Consider the following 27,295-nt stretch of genomic DNA (forward strand, 5'->3'; position numbering starts at 1 on the left):
TGCAAACAGCAGGCAGGTTTCCGGTCCAGTCGCTCAGGGGCTGAGTCCTGGGGACAGAATTCAGGAGGCAGGGAGGGCAGAGTTGAGTGGCTGAGTGGCTGGTAGGAATTCAAAGCTCAGTGACTAGGTACCTCCTGACCACTTCTCTGGGCCATTTTGTGTGTTTTGCCATTGGAAATGAAGCAGCAATTCACACTCAAGCCAACTACATGTTCTGCAACATTACTTCTCTTCCCAAGTTTTGTATTTTCTTCAAAGGTCTGTTCAGCAAACTAGTTAGGGAGTTAACATGGGGGCACTAGAGGGTGCGTAGTGATTAAGAGCACAAGCCCTGGGCACCAGACTGAGTGACTTAATTTATTTGCCTGCAAAATGAGGATGGTAAGAACATCCGCCTAATTGAGCTTTTATGAGACTTAAATGAGTTAGCACATGTAAGGCGCTTAAAACAGTTCACAGTGCATAGTAAGAGGCCAGTAAATGTTGGCTTCCCTCATTGCTGCTACTGGGCAGGGGTGGGGTTAGAGAGCATAGACAACTAGAAAGGCGGACCTGAAGGGAAGGAAGGAAGCAGGTAGCTGAACAAGGAAGGCAGCTGTGGCAGGTGGGCCTCCTCCCTCGCTGGCACTGCCTACTGAATGTTGCTTAAGCCGGCTTGGGGCGGGATGGGGGTGGGGCAGGATGGGGGCGGGGTGGGTGGGGATGGGGTGAGGTGGGGGTTACGAAATTCAAGACTGACCGAGAGCAAAAGGAACATGCCTTGTCCTTTCCGGCCACCAGGTGGCAACAGCACATGGGTCTGCGGCTGGTTTTGTCTCCCAAGCTACACACACGTGCCATCTGCTGGCCACACCTAAGTGCTTGCCTGGGCATGCCGACCTTCCAGCGCTTCTGCCGGAGCCGGGAGTCACCAACAGGCCCTGCTCGCCAGACACCCGCGCAGGACACAGCTGGGGAACACACCTCAGGTTTTCTGGCCTCTGCCAGATTTCTCCAGAGCCAAATACTCAAGTGTGTTTCCACATCCCCTCCCCCAACTCAATTCTTGGAATCCCAGAGGCTGTAGGAGTTGCTGACAGAGGCTCAGGGAGAGGGGTGAACATCTAGGCAGCTGTCACTGTGATATAGGTGAAATGTGTTACATGAACTTTAAGATCGGCCATAAAAAGGAGAAGACAGCAGTGGAGGGCCTCTGTCTGGGGAAGGGCATTTCAGTGCCTATGTAGGGTGCTTGTGGGCATATGTATGTGGGGGGCAGGGGACACCAGCTGACACTCCACTCCCTCTGCCCAGTTGCCTATTGCCTTCCTTAAGTCACAGCCTAGCCTTCTAAGAGGGAAGTTCTCTCAAAACTCACAAGGAATTGAATTGGTTCTGGTTGCAAGAGTCAAAGGCTGTGAGTCAAAGGCTTAGCGAAATCTGTTAAATGAGTCTCATTCAACAACCCCCCACCATCTTGCACTCAAATTTATTTTTTCAATAAATAAATGAAATTCTCTGCCACATACAAATGACAACACTAGGCACTAAAACCTAGTGCCAACCCTCACGTCTAGGAGGGGACATAAGAGAACACCAACAATATCTAATGATATACGTGACGAGGTGTTCCAGTATCTTCTACTGAAGCAGTCAGTGAAAGTGAATACCAGGGGACCCATCAAAGGGTCCCTTCATCTCAGTACCTCAGGCTAGATGATGAGGCATTCTCAGAAGGCTCCATTCTCCGGGTGCCCGAGTGGCTTAGTAGGTTGAGTGTCCAAACTTGATTTTGGCTCAGGTCATGATCTCACGGTCTGTGGATTCGAGCTCCGCATTGGGCTCTTCCCTGACAGAGTGGAGCCTGCTTGGGACTCTCTCTCCCTCTCTCTCTCTGACCCTCCCTCGCTCCCACTCTCTCTCGCTCTCTTTCAAAATAAATAAACTTAAAAAAAAAAAAAAAAAAGGGCTTCATTCTCTTGCCAGGAAGGACACCCAAACTTAGCAAGCTTAGGATATAAATAATTGACCAAGACCCTTGATAACCTCACATAGTGTGAATCAAGCTATATTTTACTTGATCTGGACCTTCCAGTAACACACAAATCCTGTGAAAAGGCAGCTTGTTCCCATCTAATGCCAACAAAGGGAGGGCGGATAGTCACAGCTGGAGGAGCTGCAATCACAAGAGCCTTCGGCCTATTGAGGCCCCAGCCTGGGAGGCTCCTCCTGGCTCCCTCATTGGAATAACACAGGAGTTTACTACGTATTTGTTTGAAATTGGAGCATTTACTTTCACACATACAGAGATTATAAAAATACATTCATTTTATTTTAGAAAAACGCAGATCGATGTAAGCTTATCATAAACTGGCCTCTTAAGAGTCACAGAATTCACAGGAAATAAGTTCTAGAGACCAGGTGTCTGCCTCTGCCTCTCCAAACAGGCCTGCATCCAGTAGAGGATGTGATTCAGGACTGTTCCTCAGAGAGCAGGGAGGTTAGCTACAGAGGCCATTCACATGTAAATGTCCAGTGAGCCAAAGCCTGGGAAGAAGATCAAACTCTCTGGGACTGAACACAAGAGTGGGGGGTGGAAGAGGACAAACCACTCTCCTGCATTTCTCATTTTCTGCTTGTTAATTTCACTGTTGGGAGGTGACCTCTTTTTCCTAATCCTCTTTCAACCCACAGAGTTTGATTCCCCTCCAGCTCAACCCTAATCCACCCCATCTCCCATCTCTTCACTCCTGGGGCACCAGCCCTGGTGGGATCTTTTCCTCCTGCTCCTGGGGCAGAATCTTCTGGAGTCAGGGCCTGCCTTCCATGAGAGGGCTTGGGAGGTCGAGTAGAGGTGAGTCCAGGCAGTGACTGTAGTGGTTTGCTCCTGAATTTTTGCTTGCTGACCTGATCTCTTTACCTAAAGAGTCAGAAGGAAGAACTGCTTTAAACTGTCCCTCTTCTGGGCTGTCTGGATGGCTCAGTTGGTTGAGCATCTGACTCTTGATTTCAGCTCAGGTCATGATCCCAGGATGGTGGGATCGAGCCCCGAGTCAGGTTGTGTGCTAAGCATGGAGCCTACTTAAGATTCTTTCTCTCTCTCCCTCTGCCCCTCTCCCCTGCTCTCTCTAAATAAACAAACAAACAAACAAACTTTCCCTCTTCTTCAAGCCTATTTGTCACCGAGCTGAGTTGAAGTTCCTCAGGGAAGGAAGAAATGGGACTCCCTGACCCTCTAGTCTCCCCTCCTCATTCCCATCTTGCCACATAGGATTCAGGGCTGGTGTGCCTAACAGTTTGGAAGCCTCAGTGACAGGGGAGAGAGAGCATCTCGACCAGTCTTACCTGGTGGGTCCTGGGACCGCCACTTTCCTGGGGGGCTGCAGGTTGCTGCGACTGGCAGCAGTGATGGGAAGATTTGGCCGCTGGGAAACAGGAACTTGATGGGGGTTAACAAAAGAAATAAGTGAGCAGAAAGTTCAAGTGACCCTCCCCGAGTGAGTCTGGGATTAGTGCCTTTCCTCCCACCCAAGGTTACAAAACATAAAGTATTTGAAAACCACAGTTCACACTCTTTGCCCGGGCCCACATCTCTCCTTAGCTCAGTCTCCCCATCTTCAAATTGGGCTGTAATGAAGATGGAGAAAGGGGTCACTGTTCCCAGCTCTGGGAGGGTGCATTCAAGCTGGGCAAGGGTAGGCATTCTTCCTCCTGATTTCCAGCCATTACGTCCACTCTTCCTCACCTCTGTGCCCTACAGCACTTGGTCGTGGAAGTCCTTTCCGAGGTGGCAGAGAAGCTGGAGGCAGGGCACCTTTGCTGGGTGGTACACTCCGGCTGGTGAGTGGCATTCGGCTGGCAGGCCTGGGGATGGCAGAGGGAACAGGCAGTCGACTGGAAGGCTTAGCAGCTGCTCCCTGCGGCCGAGAGAGGCGCTGAGAGTTGCCGGTAGGAGGCTGTGGGGCCAAGACTGGTCTGACAGGGGTAGGCGGGCCTGGTGGAGAGGAGTAGAGGAATTTTGGGGTCAGCTCCATACCCTCCCTCCTCCCATTCACCCACAGTTTTGCTGCCCAAGTCTCCTCACTTGCTGTTGCTCTCCCACTGGGCCCAGCTTTGCCCCGGACTGGAGGAGTAGATCGGGCGAGAGGAGAAGATGCTGGGCTTTTGGATGTAGGCAACAGATTGCAAGTGGGTGACTCCTGAAATACAAGAGAGAAAAAATAGGACTAGAATGGAAAAAGAATCTGTTCTGCTGGCTGTTTGAGGAATAGAGGTGGAGAGCTGCCTAGATCCCAGGAAGCAAGGGCAGACGTTTGCTGCCGACATCGTCATCCTCATCAATACCATTTATCGTGAGCTTATTATAGACCGTGTAGAGTTATGCACAGACACTGTGCTAAGTGCTTTGCTTATGGTATTTTGCTCAATTTCAACAGTCCTGAGGTAGAATTTTACTATCCCCACTTTACCAACGAGGAAACCACTCTATGTCTGTACCGAGTCACGCACTGGGTCTGAGGGCACACGTCCAACCCAGGCCCTCCAAACTCACCCTTTTCACACTGGAGGGCCTCTTTCCAGATGCTGCCCGGAGAACCCTGACTGACCCCTTCTTATCGCCGCTCCGGAGTCGGGGTGTCAGGCCGTTTGGGGAGGGGGTGCTCCGAGTCAAAGAACTCACAGTGGGCAGCAGGTCTCGGACAGGACTGTCCTTCAGCACAAAGGTCTCCCGCCGGGGGCTGGGCTTCACCCTGCGAGGCCCCAGGCCCTCGCCTGTGCTCTCCTGCTCCTGCAGGGCACACTGCTCCAGCTGAACTGCCAGCCGGTTGGCCTCGTGGAGAATCTCCTCCAGCTTCTCTGGACTAAGGGGACCCAAGCTGAGCCTCAGCCCCTGGGGGGCTGGGGCCACTGCATTTGGATTACTTCGATTGGAGAGTCCTCTTCGGAGTGGTTTCTCTGGAGTCACCGACACTGCTATGTCTTCCTCCTCACGACTGAGACAGAAAACAAACCAGGCGCCATGCCCACACAGAAGAGAGCAGGAGACTGCAAAGGAGACTGGGCAACTCCTCCACAACAGAGCCAGGGACACAACCCCAAAACCGGAAGCCCATGCTGGCTGTGAGGGTGGTCTCTAGGCGATGAGATGCCCCGTTCTATGAGGCCTCATAGGCCTTTAGCACTTACCGACACTGGAAATTATGCCAGGATGCGGACGGAGCAAATCCACTTACCCTTCTTCTTAACATCCTGAAATCTCATTCCAGCTTATCCCTTTTCCCCTCCCCCAAAAGTGTCACAGGGGCCCATGTCAACAAGTCACCCAGCAGCCCCAGGGCACCCAACCCCAATTACCAACCTAGACCCCAGAGGACAATACTTCAGCACTAAGGGGACAGAGGCACACAGGCACTGTTGAAGGAAAGCAAGTAGGTTAAAGAGGCTGGTACCTGTCAGATGGTGACAGCCCTCCAAAGTCCAAGGTCTCATCTGCTATGAACTTTACATCTGTAGGGGAGGAAGGAAGGAATGCCAGCCTCGGGTCCCTAACGCCGTTCTCAATCGCAGCGCCTTACCCCTCCCTCCTTACTTTCCTTACCTTCCTCTAAATCTTCCATGTTCCAGCCAGCAGGTGCACGAGTCAGATTAGACCTGAGCTGGAGACAGAATACACCTTTCTTCAGGTCTCCATCCTGCCCAAGGCCCCCAGCTAAACGCAGGGTGCAAGCCAGGGGATGAGGATCATGCTGGAGATAAAGCAAGGGTCCCAGGGGTAGCACCTGCCCCTGTAACTAGCCCTGTGAACTCCGGGGAAGGTGCCGAGAAAGCACCATCCCCCTCCTCAGGTTGCCCTGCCGCCCCCCTACAACCTGGGCTCTTCTCACCGGGGGCGGTCTGCGCGCCCCATCTTCTTCCCCGCCACCATCCTCCGGTTCTCTCTTTCCCCAAACTACCTTTCCACTCACACGGCACCACACCCACACCACACCTCCAGCCCACCCTCTGTTTTTACTTTCCGCCCCGCCTCACCTCTCGCAGAAAGCACTTGCCCCCTACCACTTAGTCCCGGGAATCAGCCCTGAGGGGGTGGGGCTCCTTTCGAATCTCTCAGGCCCCACCCACTCTCACCACATGCGCTCCGTGATTGGTGGTTCCCAACATCCCTGCCCTCAGGGGCGGGGCGGCATCGACCAGCCGGCCGGAAGTCTGCAGGTGGGGGCTGTGCGGAGAGCGGTTCTAAAACAGACTTCATCCGGTGGGCTAAGGCGGGGAGGCCGCCTGCGCGCGCGTGTGTCCGGGAGACTTTCCTTGGAGGAGGCGGGGCCTCGTGGCGGCGTGCGAGGGACCTGACCAATGACTGTACGTTTCTCACCCTGCCAGCTGGGCGGAGCCGGGCTCCCCGCTGGACCTCCGAGCGCCAGTCACCCTAGACCCAACGCTCCTCTTGAGAAAATTTGTTTTCAGGGGCTTACTCCGTTTGCGAGCACTGCGTTTGCCATGTTTCCTCATTTGTGATTTTTTCAATTTATGGAAGCACCTAGACATTTATATTTTAGGTATATTGAGGTTCTCTAAGAAGTACAGCCTCCGTTATCTTTTTTTTTAATATATACAAGTTAGCATATAGTGTAATAATGGTTTCAGGAGTAGAATTTATCGATTCATCACGTACATATAACACCCAGGGCTCATCCTAACAAGTGCCCTCCTCAATGCCCATCACCCATTTAGCCCATCCTCCCCTCAACCCAACACCCCTCCAGCAACCCTCAGTTTGTTCTCCGTATTTAAGAGTCTCTTGGTTTGCCTCCCTCTGTTTTTATCTTATTTTTCCTTCCTTTACCATATGTTCATCTGTTTTGTTTTTTAAATTCCACATTTGAGTGAAAGCATACATTTGCCTTTCTCTGACTGAATAATTTTGCTTAGCACAATACATTCTTGTTCCATCCACGTTGTTGCTAAAATGTCAAGATTTCATTCTTTTTGATCGCGGAGTAATATTCCATTGTGTATATATACACCATATCTTCTTTATCCATTCACTAGTTTGGTATATTGAGGTTCTCTAAGAAGTACATCTTCCATCATTATTTTAAGAGAACATTCAGAACCGGAGGTAGACAGGGTTTTTGGACACGGAGATTTGGGTCCAATTCAGCCGTGACTCCTCTGTCACAAGGCAGGCAGGCTTGAGTGTAGTTGACCTCTCGCTTATCTGCAGAGCAAGAACCCTGACCGTCAGTCATGGTTTCATGGCTAGAACTACCAGAGTCAAGTTTATACCTTGTGCCTTAGGGGCTTTTGAGGGGTGTTTGTAACTTGCTACCTCTAAACTAAAAGCTGTGTTTGTGAAGTGCTTAAGCCTACTTATTAGAGATCTTTTTGTTGTTTCCAAGTGTTGCCTGTGAATAGGCTGGGGCCACCAGTTAACAGGGCTTCTTAGAAATGTTCTAAAAATTTAAAACAATGGCTGGAGAACTTTAGTCTCCAGAGTTTATGACCATTCTTTTGGCTATTTAGAGGCTTTTTGTTTGTTTGTTTGTTTGTTTACTTTCTAGTTTTTAGCTGTGAAGCTGAGGTGATGAGGTTTGCAGGCACGAGATGTTACTGTAAGAAATGCCACAGCAAGCAAAGAAGCCTTGGGGTTTAGTGGGGGCGCTAAGGCAAAGGGCGGGGGGGGGGGGGGTGGCAGAACTTGCAGGCTTGTGTGAAGAAGAACTGGGAGAAGAGGATTGCCTGGTTTTCTGTAGGCTTGTTGGTGAGGGTGGAATTTTGGTTGTTTGTAGGATTCAGGTTCTGTGGAGGTGGGAAGACCAGAGCCAGTAGTTTCCCTCTCTCCAGGCAAGTGGTGGCAAAGTGAGGAATGAAGGGAAAGAAGCTGCTCATTAACTGCATTCCTGCTGGGCCGAGGAGCAGCCTGACTGGGGAAACCCCGCCCTTGCTTCTTCCCAACCTCAGGTGAGTGGGGACGCAGTTGTAGCAAATTGGAAGTTAGTTCCTCCTATGGAAACTCATCTCCAATTTCCTGTCACCCAGTTATGATTTTGAAAGCTGTTGCAGTACCAGAAAAAAAGCAATTGAACTACTTTCTCCTCCATCAGAATAACAACAAAACCAGAAAACACAGATTTCAGGCACAAGAATTCTTTACTCAGCCTAAGGCCACTAACCTGGGAATTATTTGTCCCCCTCAGCCCAACCCCTAAAATGACATCTATGAACAGATGTTCAAGATTTTGGATAAATAGACGAATTAATGAAGAGATTACACCCCCTCCCTGGCACGTGGTAGACCTTACTTCAGAAGGAACTCCCTAGTGTTGAGGGCATAAATGACAAAATTAAGGATTCCAGTACAGTTCTTCTTGAATGTGGGAAGATTAACTATGACTGGAAGTCTTGTTCAGCGTGAAGATTTTATTCCTTCACCGTGAAGGTTCAGCATATAGGAACCTTGAGTACTTTGATAGCAGAGGCATGGGGCGGTGGGCTGAGGCCAGAGGTCTAACTGATCCTTAGGGCATCGTAGCTGGGTGTATTCCACTCCTTCCTGACCCCGGCCCTGCTTCAGCTGAAGGGAGGCCTCCTGGCCATTGTGTCCCCGACTAGCTGGCTCTGGACTCTGGTCCCCCTCTCTCCCCAACCTGGCAGTTGCAGCAAGGGGTCCCGCAAGGGCATTTGACCGTACAAATAATTTGTGTGGCTAGTTTCTCAGTTTTCCCAAGATGCTACATAACTAGTGACATTCTGGATGCGTGGAAGAAGTTAATTATGACATATAATGGATGCCTTGGGGGGCATTGGGGCATTCTCATAGTGCTCCAGTTGAGAAAGGCTGGAATAGACATTTGCCTCAGCTGAAAATAGACCTTTGGTGTGAACAGAAAAGCCTGTCTCATTTTTCTCAGCCGAAACACACCCTCCTCCTCTTCAAAGCCTTGCCTAAGATTTACTGCCTCCTAGCGGTCTTTTCTTTCTTACAACCCATGATCCCACCCCCCAGACCTGCTACAGTTGAGCGTCGCTTGGGTGAAAGAGATGAGAGGAAAGAGAGAAAGCTTGAAGTCAGGCAGACCTGGTTCCAATCCTAGCTCTGCTAACTTACCAGCTTCGTGACTTGGAGCAGCTTATGAACTTCAACTTCCCCATTTGGAAAATAGAGATTAAAAGTGATAAAGCCTGACGTTCAGTGTCTGATGTCGAGAAGACTATTTCAGTTACGTGCTACTGTGTAACAAACCACCCTAGTATTTCGGGCTCGAAACCCCAGATCTCATGATTTTACAGTTTGATTTTACAGACAGTCGTGCTAGGAGGACCTGTCTCTACTCCATGACCTCTCTACTCCAGTCCCAGTGGATTGGACTTGACTAGCGCTGAAAGGTCTCAGGCAGCCACACGTATCTAGGGCTATGGTGCTGGCTGTCAGTTGGGATGCTGGGTTGTCCTGCATGTGGCCTCTCATAATTTGGAAATCTGTCCTGAGATTCAACTACTAGACCTCTTAAGGTCTAGGCCCAGACTGGCACAGCATCACCTCCACTACATTCTTTTGGTTAAAGCAGGTCACATGGTCAGCCCAGATGCGAGGGGAGGGGAACAGACCCCAACTCTTTGGGAAGAGCACGATGCCCTTGCTAGCCAAGATGGGGGGAACTGTTGCTGTCTTTTGCAGATGCCATTACAGAATGGCTTTAATATCTTACTTGTTATGAGAATGAAAGCAAACATGTAAGCAAGAGCACCTCACCTTTATTCTTTCCCCAAGGCTTAGTGACACTCTGCTCCAATTTCTTCAGTGTCTCCCAGCCCTCAAGTCTTAGTGCTTGGTCTTTATTTATTTATTTATTTTTTTAAATTTTTTTTTTCAACGTTTACTTATTTTTGGGATAGAGAGAGACAGAGCATGAACGGGGGAGGGGCAGAGAGAGAGGGAGACACAGAATCGGAAACAGGCTCCAGGCTCTGAGCCATCAGCCCAGAGCCCGACGCGGGGCTCGAACTCACGGACCGCGAGATCGTGACCTGGCTGAAGTCGGACGCTTAACCGACTGCGCCACCCAGGCGCCCCTTAGTGCTTGGTCTTTAATTAGCTATGTACGTATATGTGTGTTCTGCTGTCTGCGTCTCTGTGATGGATGTGCATCCTCTTTTCCAACTTATACTGGAAAGATCAGAGAGGAAGAGACCAAGTCATATTCAGCACCTCTTTTAGCACCAGGCACAGGATAGAGTTGAACTTAGCTCTGTCATCGACTCTAAACAAAAGGACAGTGTTAGAAACCTCTGTGGAAGAGAATGTGGGTATAAGAAGAAAGAGGAGGGGGCACCTGGGTGGCTCAGTCAGTTAAGTGTCTAACTCTTGATTTCAGCTCAGGTCACGATCTCACGATTGGTGATAGCGAGCCCCATGCCGGGTTCTCTGCTGACAGTGCAGAGCCTGCTTGAGATTCTCTCTCTTTCTCTCTCTCTGCCCCTCCCCTATCTGCACATACACACTCTCTCTCAATAAACAGACAAACAATTTTAAAAAACGGATTCCAACTTTCTAAATGGGTTTCCCATATAGAAAGGCTCAAACAGATGGACACTTATGCACCAAGGATCCATACGTTTATTTAGATTAGTCCAAAGCAGATGTTGTGCTGGAGCTGCTTAAGGACACAATCTCCCCACAGTCAGGCTTCCTGGAGGCACAGAAAAGAGAGGGTATGTTGTGGCTCTAACAGCAAACAACCAGTGCACACCCAAGAGGCTGAGGCAATTCTCCTCACGGTCCCTGGGTCCCGTGCTATGAATTCTCTCCTTACCCTGCTTTGTTGCTGTGTGCTGGCTGAGAGAGAGGTAACAGGGCAAGTCCCGACACAATATAACATTAACACAGAGAGGGAACTAAGGCATGGCCAGAGAGCTATCTTTGCAAGCCAACTGGCAGAGAGAGCTCTCTTGAGAAATCTGGACCTTTAATGCGTCCCTGAGGGTTTCCATTTGATCTATATCAATGATGGCCTCAAATAAATGGCATCTGGGATGGTGTTCATTCTGTTTTCGTCAGCCAGGAACTGCAAGTCCCAGGAGACATTGGGAACTGGTTCTCCCTAATTCTCCCATGAGCTGCTCTTTCACCCCACTCATTAGTTCATGCACAGCATTTCTACTGTGAGTGATTTAGAATCTGAAGAAGCTATCAAATTTTAAACGATGATCTGAGTTGTCCTTTGCCAGTAATGTGCTGCTTGGGACCACATACCCGCATGTTCAATTATTACTGACCTATGATGATAATGGTGGTTTTCTTCTCTCAGAAGGGAAGGAGTCCACAAACTTCAAAGTAAAAAACAAGCAAATGAATCTGTTTCTTACCATGCTTATGACACGGCGGTAGAAACAGTTAGCAGGAGCAGCTTCCTGTCTCTTTTTCCACGCTGCTGCCGCTTGGTGGTGGTGACCCACCTCTACTCCTCTACTCTACTGGCTGTTCCCTTGATGCCTTTTCTTATAGCACCTGCCCACCTCCCTTCCACTGAGCCCCCTTACACTCGGATAGATGCTATCACTCCTTTCCAGAGGACCATTAGATTTAATACCTATCAACACTTTGAGTACAGAAAGAGGACATGACAAAAGTAGTACCAACTATGGTAAAGTCCTTCCATGGAGATGATAGTATTAGCTTACAAAAAAAAGTGGTTAAAAGGAAAATAGTTATCAATGACTGCATGGTCGAAAGGCTTAGTTAGGAATACAGATATGTATTCAGATCTGTATTCTGTATACAGATATGTATTCCTAACTAACACTAACAGATTCAACACTAACTATAAATACAAAATGCTCTATTCAGAAGCCCAGTCCCTCTCCTTACCTTTGTCAGAGTTGCCCTAATCTTCTTTGGAGGCCTCAGTGAGGAGCTGCAAGAATTCAGACATTTCTCAGAGTTAGCATCTCAGAAATTTCTGGGAAACCTTCTTTTTTTAAAAAAAATTTTTTAACGTTTATTTATTTTTGAGACAGAGAGAGATAGAGCATGAATGGGGTGGGTCAGAGAGAGAGGGAGACACAGAATCTGAAACAGGCTCCAGGCTCTGAGCTGTCAGCACAGAGCCCGATGCGGGGCTGGAACCCACGAATTGCGAGATCGTGACCTGAGCTGAAGTCGGACGCTTAGCCGACTGAGCCACCCAGGCGCCCCTAAATTTCTGGGAAACCTTCTTGTGGGGCATTGGGAAGGGATATACTTCTCATGTTTTTTGAGAGTTCATTATGTAATTAGGAGTCTACACATGGGGAAGAATAGGGCACGTAATGGCCCATTCATTCCTGATTCATGCTATGCACACTTAGAGAGTGCCCACTGTGTCAGAAACTGGGCTCATCACCAGGGGGACAAGTGTGAATCAGGCTGTACCTGCCCTCACAGTGCTCATGGGTTAAATGAGAAACAAATCAGTAAATAGGCACTTATATAACAATATGTTAAATGCAGTGATGGAGATCTGAACAAGGTGACAGGCAGAGATAAATGAATGAATACTTTAAAAGAAGTATGGGGGCGGGGGCGGTGCCTGGGCAGCTCAGCTGGTTAAGTGTCTGATTCTTGATTTGGGTTCAGGTCATGATCTCATGATCCTGAGATCAAGCCCCACAAGGGGCTTTGTGCTGAGCCTGGAGCCTGCTTGGGATTCTCTCTCTCTCTGCTTCCTGGACTGGGCCGAAGACTGTATAAAAGAAAAACGGTCTGAGTAAGGAAAGGCTTGGGCTCTTTCCACCACAGTGCTGAATCCTCACTTAACCAATACTGGGAATCTTGGGGGGAGCTGATCACCACCTTGTGCTTCAGGTTTCTCCTTTGCAGAATAGAAATAGCCATTCTTTCTATATTACAGAATTGTGCTGGAGAGAAATAAGATATTGGATAATAAAAACGGCCCCTCAAATACATCCTGATGATGACGGTGCCCAGTGCCGAGAGCACGTGAAGGGGAAGCCAACCAAGCCCTTCTCCATGCAGGCTTGTGGCTCTGCCCCTGAATTTTCCAGCTGTGGAGAGAGGGTATGAGTTCTGCCCTTACCTCTCACATCCACCCGACAGTCCACAGATGCCTCCCCCAGGGGGTTAACTGCCTTGCAGGTGTAGATACCCCCATCAAAGGGACCAGGCTTGCGGATTTCGAGAGAGCAGATTCCCAGGTGAGTGAGGGCTCGGTACTTGGGGTTGCCTTGGATATCCATCTTGTTCTTCAGCCAGATGATCTTTGGCTGCAAGATAAAGGTGAGGGGGCCAGCATGGGAGTGGTGAGAAAGTTGCCCATTCCTTACGTTGGGGGAGGGGTTCCCTTACTGGTATCCTCAAAATCCTCCCAGGCTCCTTCTGTTGGTTGAAATGAGCACCTGAAACCTTGCCTTGTTCATCAAGTATTCCTGAGTAGAAAAAAGGTAGGACCTTCTGTTCTTTCCCCTTCCTAAGCACCGGGCCTCAGAATCCCCTCTTTTTTGTATGTTCGTTGTTGAATCATTCATATTCTGTTCCCACTGTTGGCTAGGGAGTCACTGTTGTCCCCTCTGGTTAGAAAGTAGTTTCTAGAGTGGGCTTATTGATACCCTCTTTCTGAGATGTAGTACTCTGGCCCAGGACTCCTATGCAAAAGGTACTTGGTAAGGTTGTTAGGTTTTTTTAAATTTTATTTTAATGTTTATTTATTCTTGAGAGAGAGAGAGAGAGAGAGAGTCTCTGCTCAGGGGATGGACAGAGAGAGAGGGAGACACAGAATCCGAAGCAGGCTCCAGGCTCCGAGCTGTCAGCACAGAGCCTGATGTGGGGCTCGAATTCACGAACCGCGAGATCATGACCTGAGCTGAAGTCAGACGCTTACTGACTAAGCCACCCAGGCGCCCCCTTGGTAAGGTTGTTAGTGATGTTTTACGCGGTGTAGTGTACAGAAGTAGTGACTAGATCGGCAGTAGACTTGCTCAGGGTTATGGCCTCAACTCTAGACAGCTGGTAGGCATATGGCCCTGAGCAGGTGAGGCGTGGTGGGTGACTAAGGAGAAACCAGCGGGACTCCATCACCTCTGCCAGAGAGACAACTTGAAGCTCATGCCCAACTGCCAGCAGATCGGCAAGTGATCTTCGCAGAAGAGGAGCAGACACTAAAAGGAAAACTGGAAACATCATCCACGTCAGCCTGTCTTGGACTCTAAGTGCCCTGGCTGTTCCTAACCTACGTAACCTGCGGTGGAAGAAGCAGGCGATGGTGATGGGAACACATGTTTTAGAATGCTCTCCCACGTAGCAGAGGTGAGGGCAGGAGCAGGGAGCAGCACAGCACGGCCACCATGCAGAACTCCTGCTTACCTTGGGAGAGGCGCGGACGCAGCAGAAGAGCTGGGTGTCATAGCCCATGACCGTGGTGCAGTCTGCCAGAGGCTGGGTGAACTTTGGGGCTTCAGAGAAATCTCGCTGTGCAAACCCCCCAGTCTTGCGAAGGGTAGCTGAGGAGACCGAGAAGGGCCCTGCTGTAGTGCCTGAGATCCCCCACCCTTCTTCAACTCTCCACCCTCCACCCTTCCCAGCTCCGAGTCTCTGCGCCCCACCTGCTTTCTGGATGTGGGCAAGGTCAGCAGTGATGGGGGCTGTCTCACTGAGCCCGCACTGGTTCTCAGCAAAGACTCGAAATGCATAGGAGTTGCCCACGATGAGGTTGGAGACTGTGAAGCTGGTGCGGTGATAACGTTCCAGCACCGTGAACCACAGCTTTGGGGGCCCAAGAAGATGCCGTGAATGAGATGCCTGTTTTGTGAACTCACTCCACCTCGGCTCACCGCATGGAGGTAGCAGAGCCCCATTCCAGAACGTGTGATTGCTCCCTCCCCACTCCCTCCCTAGCTGCGCCTCACCCCAGATTTTGTGTCAGCCTTCTGCACGGTGTATCCGAGGAGTGCCGTGTTGCCTGTGTCTTGGGGAGGTGTCCACTCCAGAGTAGCATTGGAGCCCCAAACATCCACCAACTTGATACTCTGAGGAGGGCCTGGCCTCTCTGAAAGGGCCAAGCATGCCAGTGGGCAGGGTACGGCTCACATATGCATGGGAATCACTTCGGGGTGCCCTTCCCCTTCTCTGCTCAGCTATGCCCCCCCTCACCCACCACTGTGCCCCATACTCGGTGTGGGGAGTCACCCTGGCCTCCCCAGCTGTCTGTGATGGCTCCTCTAGCCTGAGGACCAACTCGCTCCCACTCCCCCTACTGTACCGATCACCAGGATGTCAATGGTGGCAGTGGCCTCCAGCTCGCCCAGCCGCACGCTGAGCTGGTAGCGACCTGAGTCAGCACGTTGGGCTTCTCGGATGAAGAGGATGGAGTCCCGCTCCCCATTGCGCACACTCACACGGCCGGCATCCAAGGCACAGCCATCATGTGTCCAGGTGGCTTGAGGTTTGGGTTTGCCCTGAGAAATGGGAGTAAGGCGCTGAGCAGCCCCAAGAGACCTCGTGACCCTCCCTGCTGCAGTGGGGACCAGATCCACCCCAGGTCCACATGGTGACTGGACTCGCAACTGTGAATGCCTTGAGTTAGAAGTTCGCACACTGTCCCAGGGGACCTGCATCTTTCAGCAACAGCTGAAAGGATGTGGAGGAAGGAAGGGGTTTGGCTTTGAGTCTCCCGCCCTCTGAGAGTTTAGATCACCCGAGGCAGTTAGGGCTAACAATAGCTGTCTAAACTCCCGAGAACCCTCCAAACTGAGAGCTCCCAGACCTCTGCTGACCAAGGGACAGAGGTTAGCCTCAGCGGGTCACATGGGGGCACGCCCCACCCCATCCCCCCCTCAGGAGTGCAGAGGGAAGAGTCGTTCTGCCTCAGACTTCTGGTGACTTGGCCCCGTCCACTCCAGGCCAGGACAACTTCCCTACTGCTAGCAGGACTCTCAGTATCTGTTTCCAAATCAACACCCTCGCCTGGTCCCGGCCCGGACCCAACACGGAGTCAGCACGGGGCCAGCATGCTTACCTGGAATGGGATTAGTAGGTTCACGGTGTCTCCGACCTTCCGGATATAGGTCTGCCTCAGGGCGCGAGGTAGCCAGATCTTGGGGTGCTCTGAATGATAGAAGGAGAGAGAACAGTGGGTGGTGAGCCTCCTGTAGTGGGAGGCGCAGAGCTCAGAGGAGGTGGACACTGCACCCGGCTGTGCTCCATGGGCAGATGCCCCAGGTGCTCGGCAAATCAGTCCTCTCCTAGGGGATGGGAAGATTGCTCCCTTCGTCTCGCTGGAATTTCGGGATGAGTGATTGGCTGAAATATCCTCTGGAGAGCATTCAGGTCTTGGCAGAAAGCACTGGAATGTGAGCCTGACGCTTACTTCTTTTAATTTGTAATGCTCAGCTAGTGACTCTTCATTAACCGAGATTTCCTTTTTCTGTTTGTGCACAGACTGGTCCAGCCTGTGGGGTTTGCCTTTCTACCCCATTTCTGCATTTGTCCTCAACAGCACTCCATTTATCAAAGCCACTTTCAATGTTAGTCTGGACCTCCAAGCATCAGCCCTGCTTCCCAGTTTGAGGCCACACTGGAGGAGAAAGTTTTCCACTCTGCAGGCAGAGTCAACACCCTGGACCCACCGGGACAGCACTGACGTCACTGAAGAGGGAGCTGGTGTCTGCGTCCCTTCCTCTGCGTGGCTATGCCGCTTGGACGACCTGTGCAATGCTCTTCCAGTTGGTGGAGGATCGCTTTGTACCAACAGACTCTGGGAATCTGGGAAAAACTAGGCCACCCCTCCCTGCTCCTTGATGTTCCAGGCCTGTTCCAGTGAGTCGAGGGATTAGTTTATGTCCCTTGGCTTCCAGGATGGAGGCAGGAGACGCTCAGGAAAAGTGCTGAGTGTGAGGTTTGGAAGACGACCAGGTGTGACCGCTTTCCTCTCCGGATGTCTTGGGCTGCCTCGGCTGAGAAAGTGCAAACATCCCACCTGGTTCCCTTGGGGGCCTGGCTGAGACTGCACCATTTTCTAGCTTTCTCGGGGCTCCTGTCTCCTTCTTCCTCAGGCAGACAGTCGCCTGTTGCTGTTGTCAAAAGTGGAATGTGACAGCGCCTCATTCCTCACTACCTCCCCGGCCTCTCTGCACAGTTCTTTTGTGGAGTCGTAAAAAGCCTCACCCAGGTCACTACCGAGGCAAACAGCACCACTGTGTGATAGTGGGCTGTAAACTTTCTGATAACGTTAACATTTCCCGACGATACATTCCTGAGCACTCCACTCCACGGTCTGTGTGTTCACTTACAAATTGAACTGTTTAAATACGTACATTATGCAATGCAAACTTTTGAATGGTGAAATTTAAAATACAGTACGTAGGGGTTCTACTGTGTTCTTCCTACACCTCAATTTGTAGCCCACTGTTTAGAGAGCAGGAAGCTCCTTCCCATGGTCTGCCCTGTCACCACCCCGAGGTCACTTTTTGCCTTTGGAAATAAATATAAACACAGATAGCTCACACTGTCCATTTTTATTTATCTAGTTTCCTTTTTCACTGTGTGGCTTATGTTTCCTCCTGGGCTGTGCTTCTTAGACTGCACCTCACCCACCCCTGCCCCTGGCAAAAGCAGGAACGAAGTGACACGGGGCCTCCTCAGGTGCTCTGAGCGGCTGGCCTGCCTGTGTTGCTCAGGGCCTGGCGCCCCAGTAAGAACGGCAGCGACAGCGATGGAGCCCCAGCCGGCTGGCTGGGCGACACTTCTCTGGTTGCCCTCTGTTCGACTTTGGCGGTTTGGAAGGGGGTGGGGCACGAAACACAGAAGAAGCGTTTGTGTGATGTGTTCCTCTCCTGTGGCCCTCTCGGCAAGCGACCAAGGAGTTGAGAAAGAGCGGATATGACTTAAGGGTTTTCTGAAAAAAAGAGGGTGGCAGTTGAAAAGGAGGGTCAAAACCTCATCTTGTTGGGCTTGGTTCCCTACTGTTGGATGAGGAAATAGCCCTTCACACTTGCTGGAGGGAGGGCTGGAGAGAAGCCGGCTCTTCTGTCCCCTGCTCTGCCTGCATGACGCAGAGGGAGCTTGATGAGCTCCAGGATCAAGAAGACAGGGAGGAAAGGGCTCGGAGAGAGAAACACACTTGTGAAGTTGTGCTGCCTCTCCGTCTAGAAATGTACGTCCAAAGGGCCTGTTCTCTGAGCACAGCATACCTGCCCCCTTACCTGCCCTCCACTGTCCACCTGGGCCTGCGCACCTTGTCAGGGCTCTGACAGTGATCTTGCTCTTAGGAGGAGGTAGCAAAGAGGGGAAGGCAGAGGGATACCCTCAAGAATTGAAAAGGTTGAGGCGAGGAAACCAGCCATCACACCTGGAAGATATGTTGTCTGAGTCCTGCTCTGCTTAGAGCTCAGGTGGGGAATGGGCTTCTATAGAGGGGTGCATGCCCACTGATCTATTTGTGCCCACTTAGTGTTTCTCTTGTTTCTTAGAGAGATACTTTGGAAGATGTTAGCATTGGTTCACCTGAACTAAGGAGAACAATTACAGAAATAATTTATGTGGAACATAAATTAAGATGGTGGTATTCATGGGGCTCCTGGGTGGCTCAGTCGGTTAAGTGTCTGACTTCGGCTCAGGTCATGATCTCACGGCTTGTGGGCTCGAGCCCCGCATCGGGCTCTGTGCTGACAGCTCGGAGCCTGGAGCCTGTTTCAGATTCTGTGTCTCCCTCTTACTCTGCCCCTCCCCTGCTTGCAGTCTGCCTCTCTCTCTCTCAAAAATAAATAAACATTAAAAAAATCTTTTTTTAAAGATGGTGGTATTCAGAGGAAGATGAGCAGAATGGCCCGGGGTCCAGAAGGGATCCCAGCGGAGGCAGAGACAGAGGAGAAGGGCCCACAGCTAGCATGGCAGTCTCTTCCTCCCTGGGGGGCGCCTGTGCCAGTTCTTTGTTTGTAAGTGGGATTCCCTGACAAGACGTGAACTGATAGGGGACAAAGTTGAGTTAGTAGAATGCTCTGAATCTGAGGCTTAGTAGGTGAGGATTCTGCTCTCAGCAGGCTCCCAGACCACAGTGGGGGGGTGGGGGGTGGGGAGGAAGGAGGACAGGCTTGGGCAAAAGCAGCTGACAGTGCAGGAGGTGGCAGGAGACAGTGTGGCAGCTGCAGGTGCCCAGGCAGCGGCACACTCCCCAGCTCGACCTGGGCCCTCGCCCTTTGCTAAGAATGGTAATTGGAGGGCTCATTTGGGGCATCTCTTTTCACACATCTGCAGTCAAGAGAGGTGTTAATTGTACCGACCTTGGGGAAACATGGCTTTTCCCTGAAGCCCAAGGTCTTTCTCCTCCTCAGATGCCAGGAGGGATGTGAGCCAAAGACTAGAGCCCTAAAGCACAACCTAGGTTTTCTTTCTTTCTTTTTAAATTTTTTAAATGTTTATTTTTGAGAGACAGCGAGCAAGCAGGGGAGGGGCAGAGAGAGAGAGAGAGGGACACACAGAATCTGAAGCAGGCTCCAGGCTCTGAGCAGTCAGCACAGAGCCCGATATGGGGTTTGAACTCACAAGCAGTGAGATCATGACCTGAGCCGAAGTTGGACACTCAGCCTACTGAGTCACCCAGATGCCCCACAACCTAGGTTTTCTAAGACCAAGTTTCAGACAGCCACAATTTGGTTTTCTCCCTTCATGGAGTATAGGGGAAAAGGCATTTTGAAAACACAAAGTCCTTTGAGAGACATTGGCTTCTGACCTGTGGGGTCGTCTTTCCCTCAGACAGAATGTGGTCTAATTCTTTCTTTAAAATGAACAGAGAAGGAGACTACTTAAAGTCCAAAGATCTTGACTCCTCTTGATTAGAAATTTCCTCTTAATTCTACCCTAATTTCATTCTGCTGAAGTTTATGCCCATTTCCTTATTCTGTGCTCATGGGGAAACAGATGTTCATATTCTCTCAAAATTTCCCTTTACACAATTAAAGCCTGTCCTGCAGCAATTCCTGAAGTGCCATGTAGTTCACACTGATGTTATTACTTATGGCCTGGAGAGTGAAGGAACAAGACAGACACATCAAAAGAAGGGAGGGAGCTGTGTGTGTGTGTGTGTGTGTGTGTGTGTGTGTGCAAGTGTGAGAGATAGAGTGTGTGTGTGACAGGGTGTGCATGAATGTGTGTAAGGGGGTGAGAGTATGCGCATGTGTGTGTGTGTGCTCCGGCCTGTGTGAGTGAATGGCTACCCATACAGGGCAAATGCACAAGGTGAGCGATGGCTTTGAAACAGGCTGTGGACTTGGCCTTATTAGAAACTTGCCTGGAGGAGGTCACAGGAAGGGTGCCCTCCAAAGTACCTTGTGGGACAGGAGTGTCACCTTCTTGAAGACGGTGAAACTAAGGTCAGGAAAAAACAGAAGGACATAGAAACAGGCAACTGCTGTCTGAGAAGATCCGCCACCCTTCCTTTGGGGTGGTCCTCCCCATCACGCTTGCTGTGTGACGGCCACTCTCTCCAGTGCAGTTCCGGATCTTTGTGATCTCAACCCCCCCTCGCCCCCGCTTCCAGTCCCTGCAGAGCCCCTCACGTCTATGCCCACCCCTCTTCCAGCAGTGTCGTCCTCTCTGGCTCTAGCCCCTGGTTCCTTTCGTCATTCTCTAGCTGAGTAACTGCAGCCCCTGTAATCTGAATTTCAAGCGCCTCACTGTCTCCTCACCTCTACGACAGAGGGTGGCTAACTGCCTGCCCAAATGCATACTGTCTCTTCCACAGTGTAGCACCTTCTGGGAAGGGGCTGCCCTGGCCCCCTCGCTATAGGACCATCAGACTAGCTCTTGCCAATGAAGTGCAAGTGGAAATGATGAGAATCACTTCTGAGCCAAGGCCTTTAAGAAATGCGTTCTCTATATCCTCTTCTGCTAGCTGCAGCCACGTGGCTGAGTACAGGGCCCTGAGGCACAGTAGAGCCACAAGAGGGAAGAGGCCTGGGTCCTGGAATCATTGCATGGAGAACGGTTTTTAATAGAAATAAATAGAAACAGAAGCTTTTTCATAGAAATAAACAACTACTGTTTTTGAGCCTTCAGTTCTGAGGCCTCTTTGTTACATCAACCGGCAAACCCCGACGAGCACAGCCTCTGTCCCTAGAGTGCTCCCCTTCTGCCGCTCCAGCTACCAGCCATCCTTCAGCACCACTGAGACCTCTGATCCCCTGTCTTCCTACCCCTTCACTCCCTGTCACCCTCTCTGTTACCACTCTCTCTCCCACCCACCTTAGATTCCAGTCATTACACTCCCTCCCTTGTGTCCCCATTCAAATTCCTTACTCCTCTTTTTCTCCACTGCACTCTCCTAGCAATGGCCAACCCCAGTGACATGCTTTCCACCCACTCAGTGCCCACATCCGCACGCTGGGGAAAAACACAAGCGAGGCTGACAGTAAGCTGATGGCCATGAGCAGTGACTAGTAACTCCAAATGGCCCCTGGCAGTTCTAGTCCACTCTGCCTCCTATTCTCCCAGGTGACTATTGGGTACCTCCCTCTTCTAAAACCTCCATACCTTCTCCCTCGTCCTCATCCTTAGTTGATGATCTTGCTAGTGTCTCAGGCCTGCCTACAGCCTATTCTTAGCTCAGCAGCTAGAAGAATCCTTAAACCCTATAGCTGACCATGTCAGTTTCTCACTTAAAACCCTGCCCAGGCTGCCCACCAGTCTCAGAGTTGAACCAGTCTTCACAAGGGTCCTGCTACCTCTCTGCCGGCAAACCTACCGTTCTCTTCCTCACGCTGCAACAGGCCCAGTGGCCCCAACCCATAAGACACACACTCCTGCCTCAGAGCCTTTGCACAGACTGTTCTCTCTGCATGGAAGACATTCCCTCCAAGTATCTGCATGCATTGTTCTCTCATCTCCTTTCAGTTGCTGCTCAAATAGCACCTAATTAATGGGACCTTCACTGAATATCCTGTTTAAAACTGCCGACATGTTTCCCACCCCCAGCACTTTGTGCCCTCCCTCTCTGCTTCATTTTTCGGCACAGCGTTTATCACATCTGACATCTTACATATTTTATTTATTTATTATCTATCTCCTTACACTAGAATGTAATCTCCACAAGGGGAGTTACTTTTGCCTATTTTTATTTCTTTAGCAGTGTGTGGCACATGATAGGCATAAAAGAAATATTTGTAGGAGGAAGAAAGAAGATAGGAAGGATGGAGGAAAGCAGGAAGAAGGAAGAAGGAAAGGAAGGTTGCTCCCAGGCATGGGCTCCAGCTTCCCAAGGCTGGAAGACACAGAAGAGTTTGGATTGAAAACAGATGCAGTTACTCTGAAAGCAGCAGCTGGGCCCTTCCTCTGGGTCTCAGGGTCTCCTCTTCTCCATGGCAGGGGTACAGCCTGCCCCCCAGCCTCCCACCCAGCGCTGCCTGCAGGACCCAGTGCCTCCGTACAGTGCTGAGGGGAGACGGAAACTTGTTTCCCAGTGCTGGCCACCTACGTCTGCTCATCTTGTAGCCACATAGCAGGCTTTCCTGACTAAAAGCTCATGTTGGCCAGTTACAATTTATTTTGACGTTGCAAATGCACGTCTGCCCCTGGTGCCTGCTCCGTTTCCTGTGCACACGCACGCTCACTGCAGTGCTCCTCTGGGTCCGGCGGTGCTCCCCGTGAGGTACAGGAGGGGTTAAGAGGAAGAAAAAGACCTTAGAGCTCATGCGAACATAGGGACCATCTAGGCTGGGTCCATGGCACCCTGAAAGACCTTTGAATGGGCTTCAGGGGTTCTGTGGGCCCCCTGAACATTTTCTAAGCATTTTTCCTGGGATAAGAGTCTACAGATTTCATCAGATTTTCCTAGGGGTCCACAGCCATCAAAAGGTCATCCTTCAATTTACAGATGAAAAAATGGAAGCCCAGAGAGGTGCAATGACTTTCCTAGGGTCACAGGACAGAGCTAGGACCCTGTCCTCTCTGAGCAGATAAGATGCAAACATATTTTGCAAACTATCACAAGCACTGCTTACCTTCACTGACCTCTGGGATGCTAATGAGTGGAGCTGCTGGCGCGGGGGCGGTGAGGCTGCACTTGGGACTGGCCGGGGGCTGTCAGGAGCGATGGCCCAGAGTGCCCACTCACAGCCAGAGGGAGGAGCGTGGCGGAGACGGATGATGACCTCCCCCAGGGTCTTATGGAGGGAGACCAGCCGAGTTGGGAGTCAGCAGTCCCGGCTCTCACTCTCTCTCTGCCTGTGTCGCTTATTCTCTGGATCCTTATGGAAGAAATGGTTTTCTGTCTCAAGACCATCCCAGCCTAGTGTGATCACAATAACTCTGCTCCCCTACCTCTTCTTTTTCAATGGAAGGAACTCAGCCGGCTCTCTCCCTGTGACATTGAAACAGCTCCTGGAAACCCAGCGCCTCCTGTGAGGATGACGAGTGGCAGCCAGCTTTCCCTACTCAACCCTGTTTGCAGGTAGAACTCTGTCTTCACCCCTAACTTGGAAATATTTTATTATCTACTCACATTGTCATTTGGCCTCTTCCCAGGTACTTTGGGTCACCTCAACAGTCCTCCTAACCCCCTACTAGGTAGACACTAGTAATTACCATTTTACAGAGAGGAAATTGAAACTGAGTAGTTGGTTAGCTTGTCCAAGGGCACAAAGCTGCTGGAGGCAGCCTGGGAATTGAGTCTAGGTCACAGCGTCTTCTCCTACCACTCCCTACCCTCGGGTTTCATGCGTTTCTTGTTTGTGGTCTCTGCATCCCCTGCACTTAAGATGTTGAGGGGCCAAAAGTAGAGACTTTGTGCAGGTAACTGTCTTAAATGTTTGAGGCAGCCCCCGTGGTTCCTTCTGCCGGTTACTGCACATGAGACGGGAAACGCCTGGCTCCTGCTTTCCACCTCTGGTCGGCCAAGCCAGGCACCGTGGGCGACACCCCAGGTGAACATGACAGAGGCCTCAGCCAGGGGCAGCTGGGGAGTGGGTGGCTGGGCTGCTGGCAGGGAACCTGGGACTGGAAGGGGCGCCCACCACCTCCTGGCTCAAAAGCGCCTCTTCGCTTAGAGGCCCAGAGAGACCACTGTGGAAGGGCGGCCAAATGCTTCTCCTGGATGGGCTCTGCTTCCATGGAGCTCAGACCCTGAGAGGCTGGGATTTTCCATGGGAGCCAGCTGGGGTGTTGGGGTAGGTCCTGGACCTGTGGCACTGCCAAGGGAGAGGCAGAGTGTCATGGACCGTTCACCACCAGCTTCTCAGTTGTTGTAAGTTTTTCACTGCCCTCTTCTAAGCCAGACAGCCACCATCTCACCCCTCAATCCCTTCCTGGCTGGTATATATCAGGTCCTAGTATATATCAGGTCCTCAGTCCCTGGGACAGACATGTTATTAAAGGTAAAAATATAAACAGATCAGTTTTAGTCGCTGGAAAGCGTCACATACACCATCCCCTGGCTTCTCAGCTAAAAAGCACAAACCCAGCAAAGACACATGAGCAGCAAGTAAGAATCCACCAAGCAAAGGGGTGGGGGCTCCAATGAATGCTCCCCCACCCTAGGCACCAATCCCATGAAGCTTCCCTCTGCACAAACCTGAGGAGGTACAGTCAGGGGGTGAGGGATATCCTCCCCAACTCCTACCACCCAGCTGCCCCACCCTTCCCAACCCCACGGGTCACCTTCTATAGGGGACAGGAGCTGGGGAATGGGGCTGCCGGCCTCCTGTCGAGGTGAAGCTGGGGGTCCTTCTGCATCCGCTGGGCTCGTTTCTTTCACCTTCAGTGTGGATCCTGAGGAGGCCACCTCGGGAGCTGTGGCTGCCTCCATGCTGGGCTGCCCGGAGGCTGGGCTCCAGAGAGAGATTTTCACTGTTGGTGGTGAGGGTGGGGCTAAGCACCTGCTCTCCAGCCTGGCCTCCGGGGTCCCAGCCATGGGCTTATTTATGTAACTGGCCTGGCCTTTCCCCACCCGGCTACTCCCAGCAGAAGGGCTGAAGTAGGGGCTGGGGAAGAGAGGGAGATCAGACAGCAGCCCAGAATAGCCGCAAGAGGACTGAGGTGGCCCTGCTCACACAGCCCGGGGGTGGGGTGGGTGTGTGTGTGGTAGGCTTTGAGCTTCAAACAGCTCCCCTGGCCGCGCACACAGATCATACAATGGGGCTCCTGGCTTAGCAGGCTCAGCGGTTCACACGCACACCTTTCACCTTTAACGGCTCCTTCTCTCTCTGTGCCGTGTTCAGGGAGCTGTAAAGTCTTGTCAACTCGCCCTTTTCAGGGTCTGTCCCCATCCCCTCCGCCAACCCCCCTAGTGGTGGGGAAGGTAGAGTCTGCCCTCTGGAGCTGGACTACCTGGACTCACTTTTGGCTCCATCACCAACTAGCTTGTGCGACTTGCATCACAGTCTCTCTCAGGTCTGTTTCCTCATCTGTAAAATGGAGACGGTAATGCCCATAGGGTGGTTGTGAGGATTAGAAGAGGTAATCTGTGCAAAGTGCTTAGCAGAGTAGAGTGAAGTGCTTGATAAATGGGAGCTATTTTTAGGTTGGGCCAGCACATGGCCCTCTGAGAGCTCCCTTGCCTCTGAGATAAAGTACCAGTAAAGCGAGAGGCAGCAGTGGTGGAGGGGAGCCAGGGGCATGAGGTCAGAGTATGTGTGTGTGACTTCGGGCAGGGCTACTCACTCATTAGCTAGGTGACCCTGGGCAAATCACCGAGTCTGAACCTCAGGGCTCTGAAACCAGAGATGATGATGCCATGACTGTGTTGAGGCTAAAATGCTAATAGTCGAAGGAAATGGCCAGAGCATAGGAAGTGTTATTAGTTTCATACTAAAGGTCCTATAGGATTTCTAGGCTTACCAAGCCATCATTCTACACATTCTGTACTGTGTCCAAATGGTTTCCTATCATACCCTCACTTTCTTTGTTCCAGAAACCAGCATCCCCTTTGTGTGTGTGTGTGTGTGTGTGTGTGTGTGTGTGTGTGGAAAGACTTTATTTTTAGAGCAGCTTCAAAGGGTTCACAGCAAAGTTGAGTAGAAAGTACAGAGTTCCCATATACCCCTTCCTTCTTTCCACCACCTCTTTTATGGAAAAAAAAAGTGTGGTTGAATGGATGAGCTCCTTACTCATTTCTTCCCTCTAGCCCTCAATTTAGAGACAGAGTCGATAGGATCCCAGGAGCCTGTGCTACAATGGAAACTCCCCTTTGCAACTTGTGTAGGGGCTGAGGCCAGGAAAGCTAGTAGACACACTTCTGGCCCAGGAACTTATTTATCAGGAGCTGGGATGGCCGAGAGGGAGCTGTGTGGCTGGACCTCTGAGGCTGCACCTGGTGCCACATCAGGATTCGTGTGAAGGTGGCTGCCCGATTTCTTTTGCCTGAGCCAGCCAACAACTTTATAAGTACAGAGTTCCGACATCAGGAGACTCCAAAACCCCCTTTTTCCACCCTACTTAACCCATCCTTTGGTGAAACTGGTCTAGGCTTTCAGTCTAAGCCCTTTGTTGCAATAGAGGTGTAAAGAATCAAGGTAAAAATGGAGACTCTTAGGGTCTGTCCGTTACGAAGTCTAATTTAATGAGTCTAGGTGGGGTCTAGGAATCTGCATCAGAAAAAGCAACCTTAGTGATTCTGGTAAAGTCTTAGGACACTAGGTTAGATAGACTTGCTGAAAATAAAATTACATACATAATCTCCTAGGGGAGGAACTCTTCCGCCAGGTGGCGGGGCTCCTTAGAAGCAAAATCTTTTGCCTCTTCAGCTTCAGATCATGATGTCAGAGTAGGTATTCATTGGAAATATCACCCACGATGGCAGACTGAGAAGCAATTTTCAAGGCTCAGCTAAAGGTTCAAGGGAGTTGGGGAGGAACCTCTCCTAAAACACAAGTTTGGGGAGACAGGAAAGCGGCAGCTCTTTGAATGTCCTTAAACGAAATGGATCAGGCAGGCTAGGAGTAAGAACAGCAAGAGAAACCTGAGAGAGGCAGGGTTGTTGTCTGTCAAACCTGCCTGAAGGAGCATCTAACTCAGGAGAGTCATTCTATGCCGCTGTGTCCAGAAGGAAGAGTGTAGCAGTGTACTGAAAGGGTGCGTGGGGTGTGAGACCGAGAAAGCTGGCCCCACAAATACCCACGGGAGGTAGACTTTTAGGAGCGGAAAGAACAAGAAAAAACTAAGTAATCCCCCGCAACTTACCTAATACCTCTCATGTGACAAATGCACAGTCCTGCCTCTTTCACTGGCTTATTCTCTGGTGGCTGGAGTTTGATTTCTGAGGCTAGAAAACTGGAAAATCTACCATATTAACAAACTGTACATATTAACAAACTATAGCTTAGTCATTTCAACAGG

The 27,295-nt window shown here is 50.8% G+C and overlaps 3 protein-coding genes and 1 long non-coding RNA gene across 16 annotated transcripts in view; 2 read left to right on the forward strand and 2 right to left on the reverse strand.

Annotated features, from left to right (window-relative positions):
* CELSR2 (cadherin EGF LAG seven-pass G-type receptor 2) overlaps nt 1-3,143 on the forward strand; it is a 28,602-nt gene extending 25,459 nt beyond the window's left edge. For 2 of the 3 annotated variants that reach the window (XM_086717746.1, XM_086717747.1), the window contains one exon: nt 781-3,143. In XM_086717746.1, coding sequence (XP_086573872.1) covers nt 781-1,066 — 286 coding nt within the window. In that variant the 3' untranslated portion in view covers nt 1,067-3,143. The remainder of the gene's footprint in view (nt 1-780) is intronic. The other variant, XR_015254957.1, reaches the window with a different exon arrangement.
* Nucleotides 2,762-6,413, reverse strand: PSRC1 (proline and serine rich coiled-coil 1). 3 transcript variants are annotated; one of them, XM_086717760.1, is made up of 8 exons: nt 6,109-6,407; nt 5,579-5,636; nt 5,430-5,487; nt 4,532-4,973; nt 4,064-4,178; nt 3,725-3,973; nt 3,325-3,418; nt 2,762-2,899 (listed from the first exon to the last, which is right to left on the reverse strand). In XM_086717760.1, the coding sequence occupies exons 1-8, from the start codon at nt 6,139-6,141 to the stop codon at nt 2,896-2,898; spliced, it is 1,053 nt and encodes a 350-aa protein (XP_086573886.1). In that variant the 5' UTR covers nt 6,142-6,407; the 3' UTR covers nt 2,762-2,895. The 3 variants fall into 3 exon arrangements, with proteins under 3 accessions (XP_086573886.1, XP_086573888.1, XP_086573887.1); XM_086717762.1 differs by lacking the exon at nt 6,109-6,407 and adding an exon at nt 6,010-6,088; XM_086717761.1 differs by lacking the exon at nt 2,762-2,899 and having other exon boundaries at nt 3,321-3,418; nt 6,109-6,413.
* On the forward strand, nt 6,072-17,471 carry LOC147578226 (uncharacterized). 2 transcript variants are annotated; one of them, XR_015254959.1, is made up of 4 exons: nt 6,072-6,339; nt 7,825-7,941; nt 12,870-13,173; nt 16,412-17,471. It is a non-coding gene; the product is annotated as an uncharacterized LOC147578226 (long non-coding RNA). The 2 variants fall into 2 exon arrangements; XR_015254960.1 differs by lacking the exon at nt 12,870-13,173 and having other exon boundaries at nt 6,082-6,339.
* MYBPHL (myosin binding protein H like) lies at nt 10,070-27,277 on the reverse strand. 8 transcript variants are annotated; one of them, XM_086717758.1, is made up of 11 exons: nt 27,140-27,277; nt 25,299-25,365; nt 24,620-24,808; nt 15,990-16,078; nt 15,234-15,429; nt 14,881-15,020; nt 14,578-14,737; nt 14,339-14,475; nt 13,056-13,242; nt 11,849-11,894; nt 10,575-10,670 (listed from the first exon to the last, which is right to left on the reverse strand). In XM_086717758.1, coding segments are annotated over exons 2-10 (1,110 nt in total). In that variant the 5' UTR covers nt 25,300-25,365; nt 27,140-27,277; the 3' UTR covers nt 10,575-10,670; nt 11,849-11,883. The 8 variants fall into 8 exon arrangements, 7 of the variants coding, with proteins under 7 accessions (XP_086573879.1, XP_086573884.1, XP_086573882.1 ...); XM_086717756.1 differs by having other exon boundaries at nt 25,289-25,365; XR_015254958.1 differs by lacking the exons at nt 25,299-25,365; nt 27,140-27,277 and adding an exon at nt 11,257-11,307 and having other exon boundaries at nt 24,620-25,276.
* Nucleotides 27,278-27,295: the final 18 nt, after the last annotated feature.

Source organism: Puma concolor, chromosome C1 (assembly GCF_028749965.1).
Source record: "Puma concolor isolate L17-30 chromosome C1, mPumCon1.1.hap2, whole genome shotgun sequence".
NCBI classification, from domain to species: domain Eukaryota; kingdom Metazoa; phylum Chordata; class Mammalia; order Carnivora; family Felidae; genus Puma; species Puma concolor.

What these genes read in the sequence shown, in the direction of transcription:
- MYBPHL (XM_086717753.1), bottom strand. Translation starts at nt 24,872, where the DNA reads ATGGCTGGGACCCCGGAGGCCAGGCTGGAGAGCAGGTGCTTAGCCCCA. An exon ending in ACCTACTAATCCCATTCCAG is followed by an intron (nt 15,430 to 15,989) that starts GTAAGCATGCTG and finishes CCCATTTCTCAG; the next exon opens with GGCAAACCCAAACCTCAAGC. An exon ending in GCGTCCGCGCCTCTCCCAAG is followed by an intron (nt 13,243 to 14,338) that starts GTAAGCAGGAGT and finishes TTTATCTTGCAG; the next exon opens with CCAAAGATCATCTGGCTGAA.
- PSRC1 (XM_086717760.1), bottom strand. Translation starts at nt 6,141, where the DNA reads ATGTTGGGAACCACCAATCACGGAGCGCATGTG. An exon ending in GGGCTGTCACCATCTGACAG is followed by an intron (nt 4,974 to 5,429) that starts GTACCAGCCTCT and finishes TTTCTGTCTCAG; the next exon opens with TCGTGAGGAGGAAGACATAG. An exon ending in CAGTGGGAGAGCAACAGCAA is followed by an intron (nt 3,974 to 4,063) that starts GTGAGGAGACTT and finishes CCTCTCCACCAG; the next exon opens with GCCCGCCTACCCCTGTCAGA.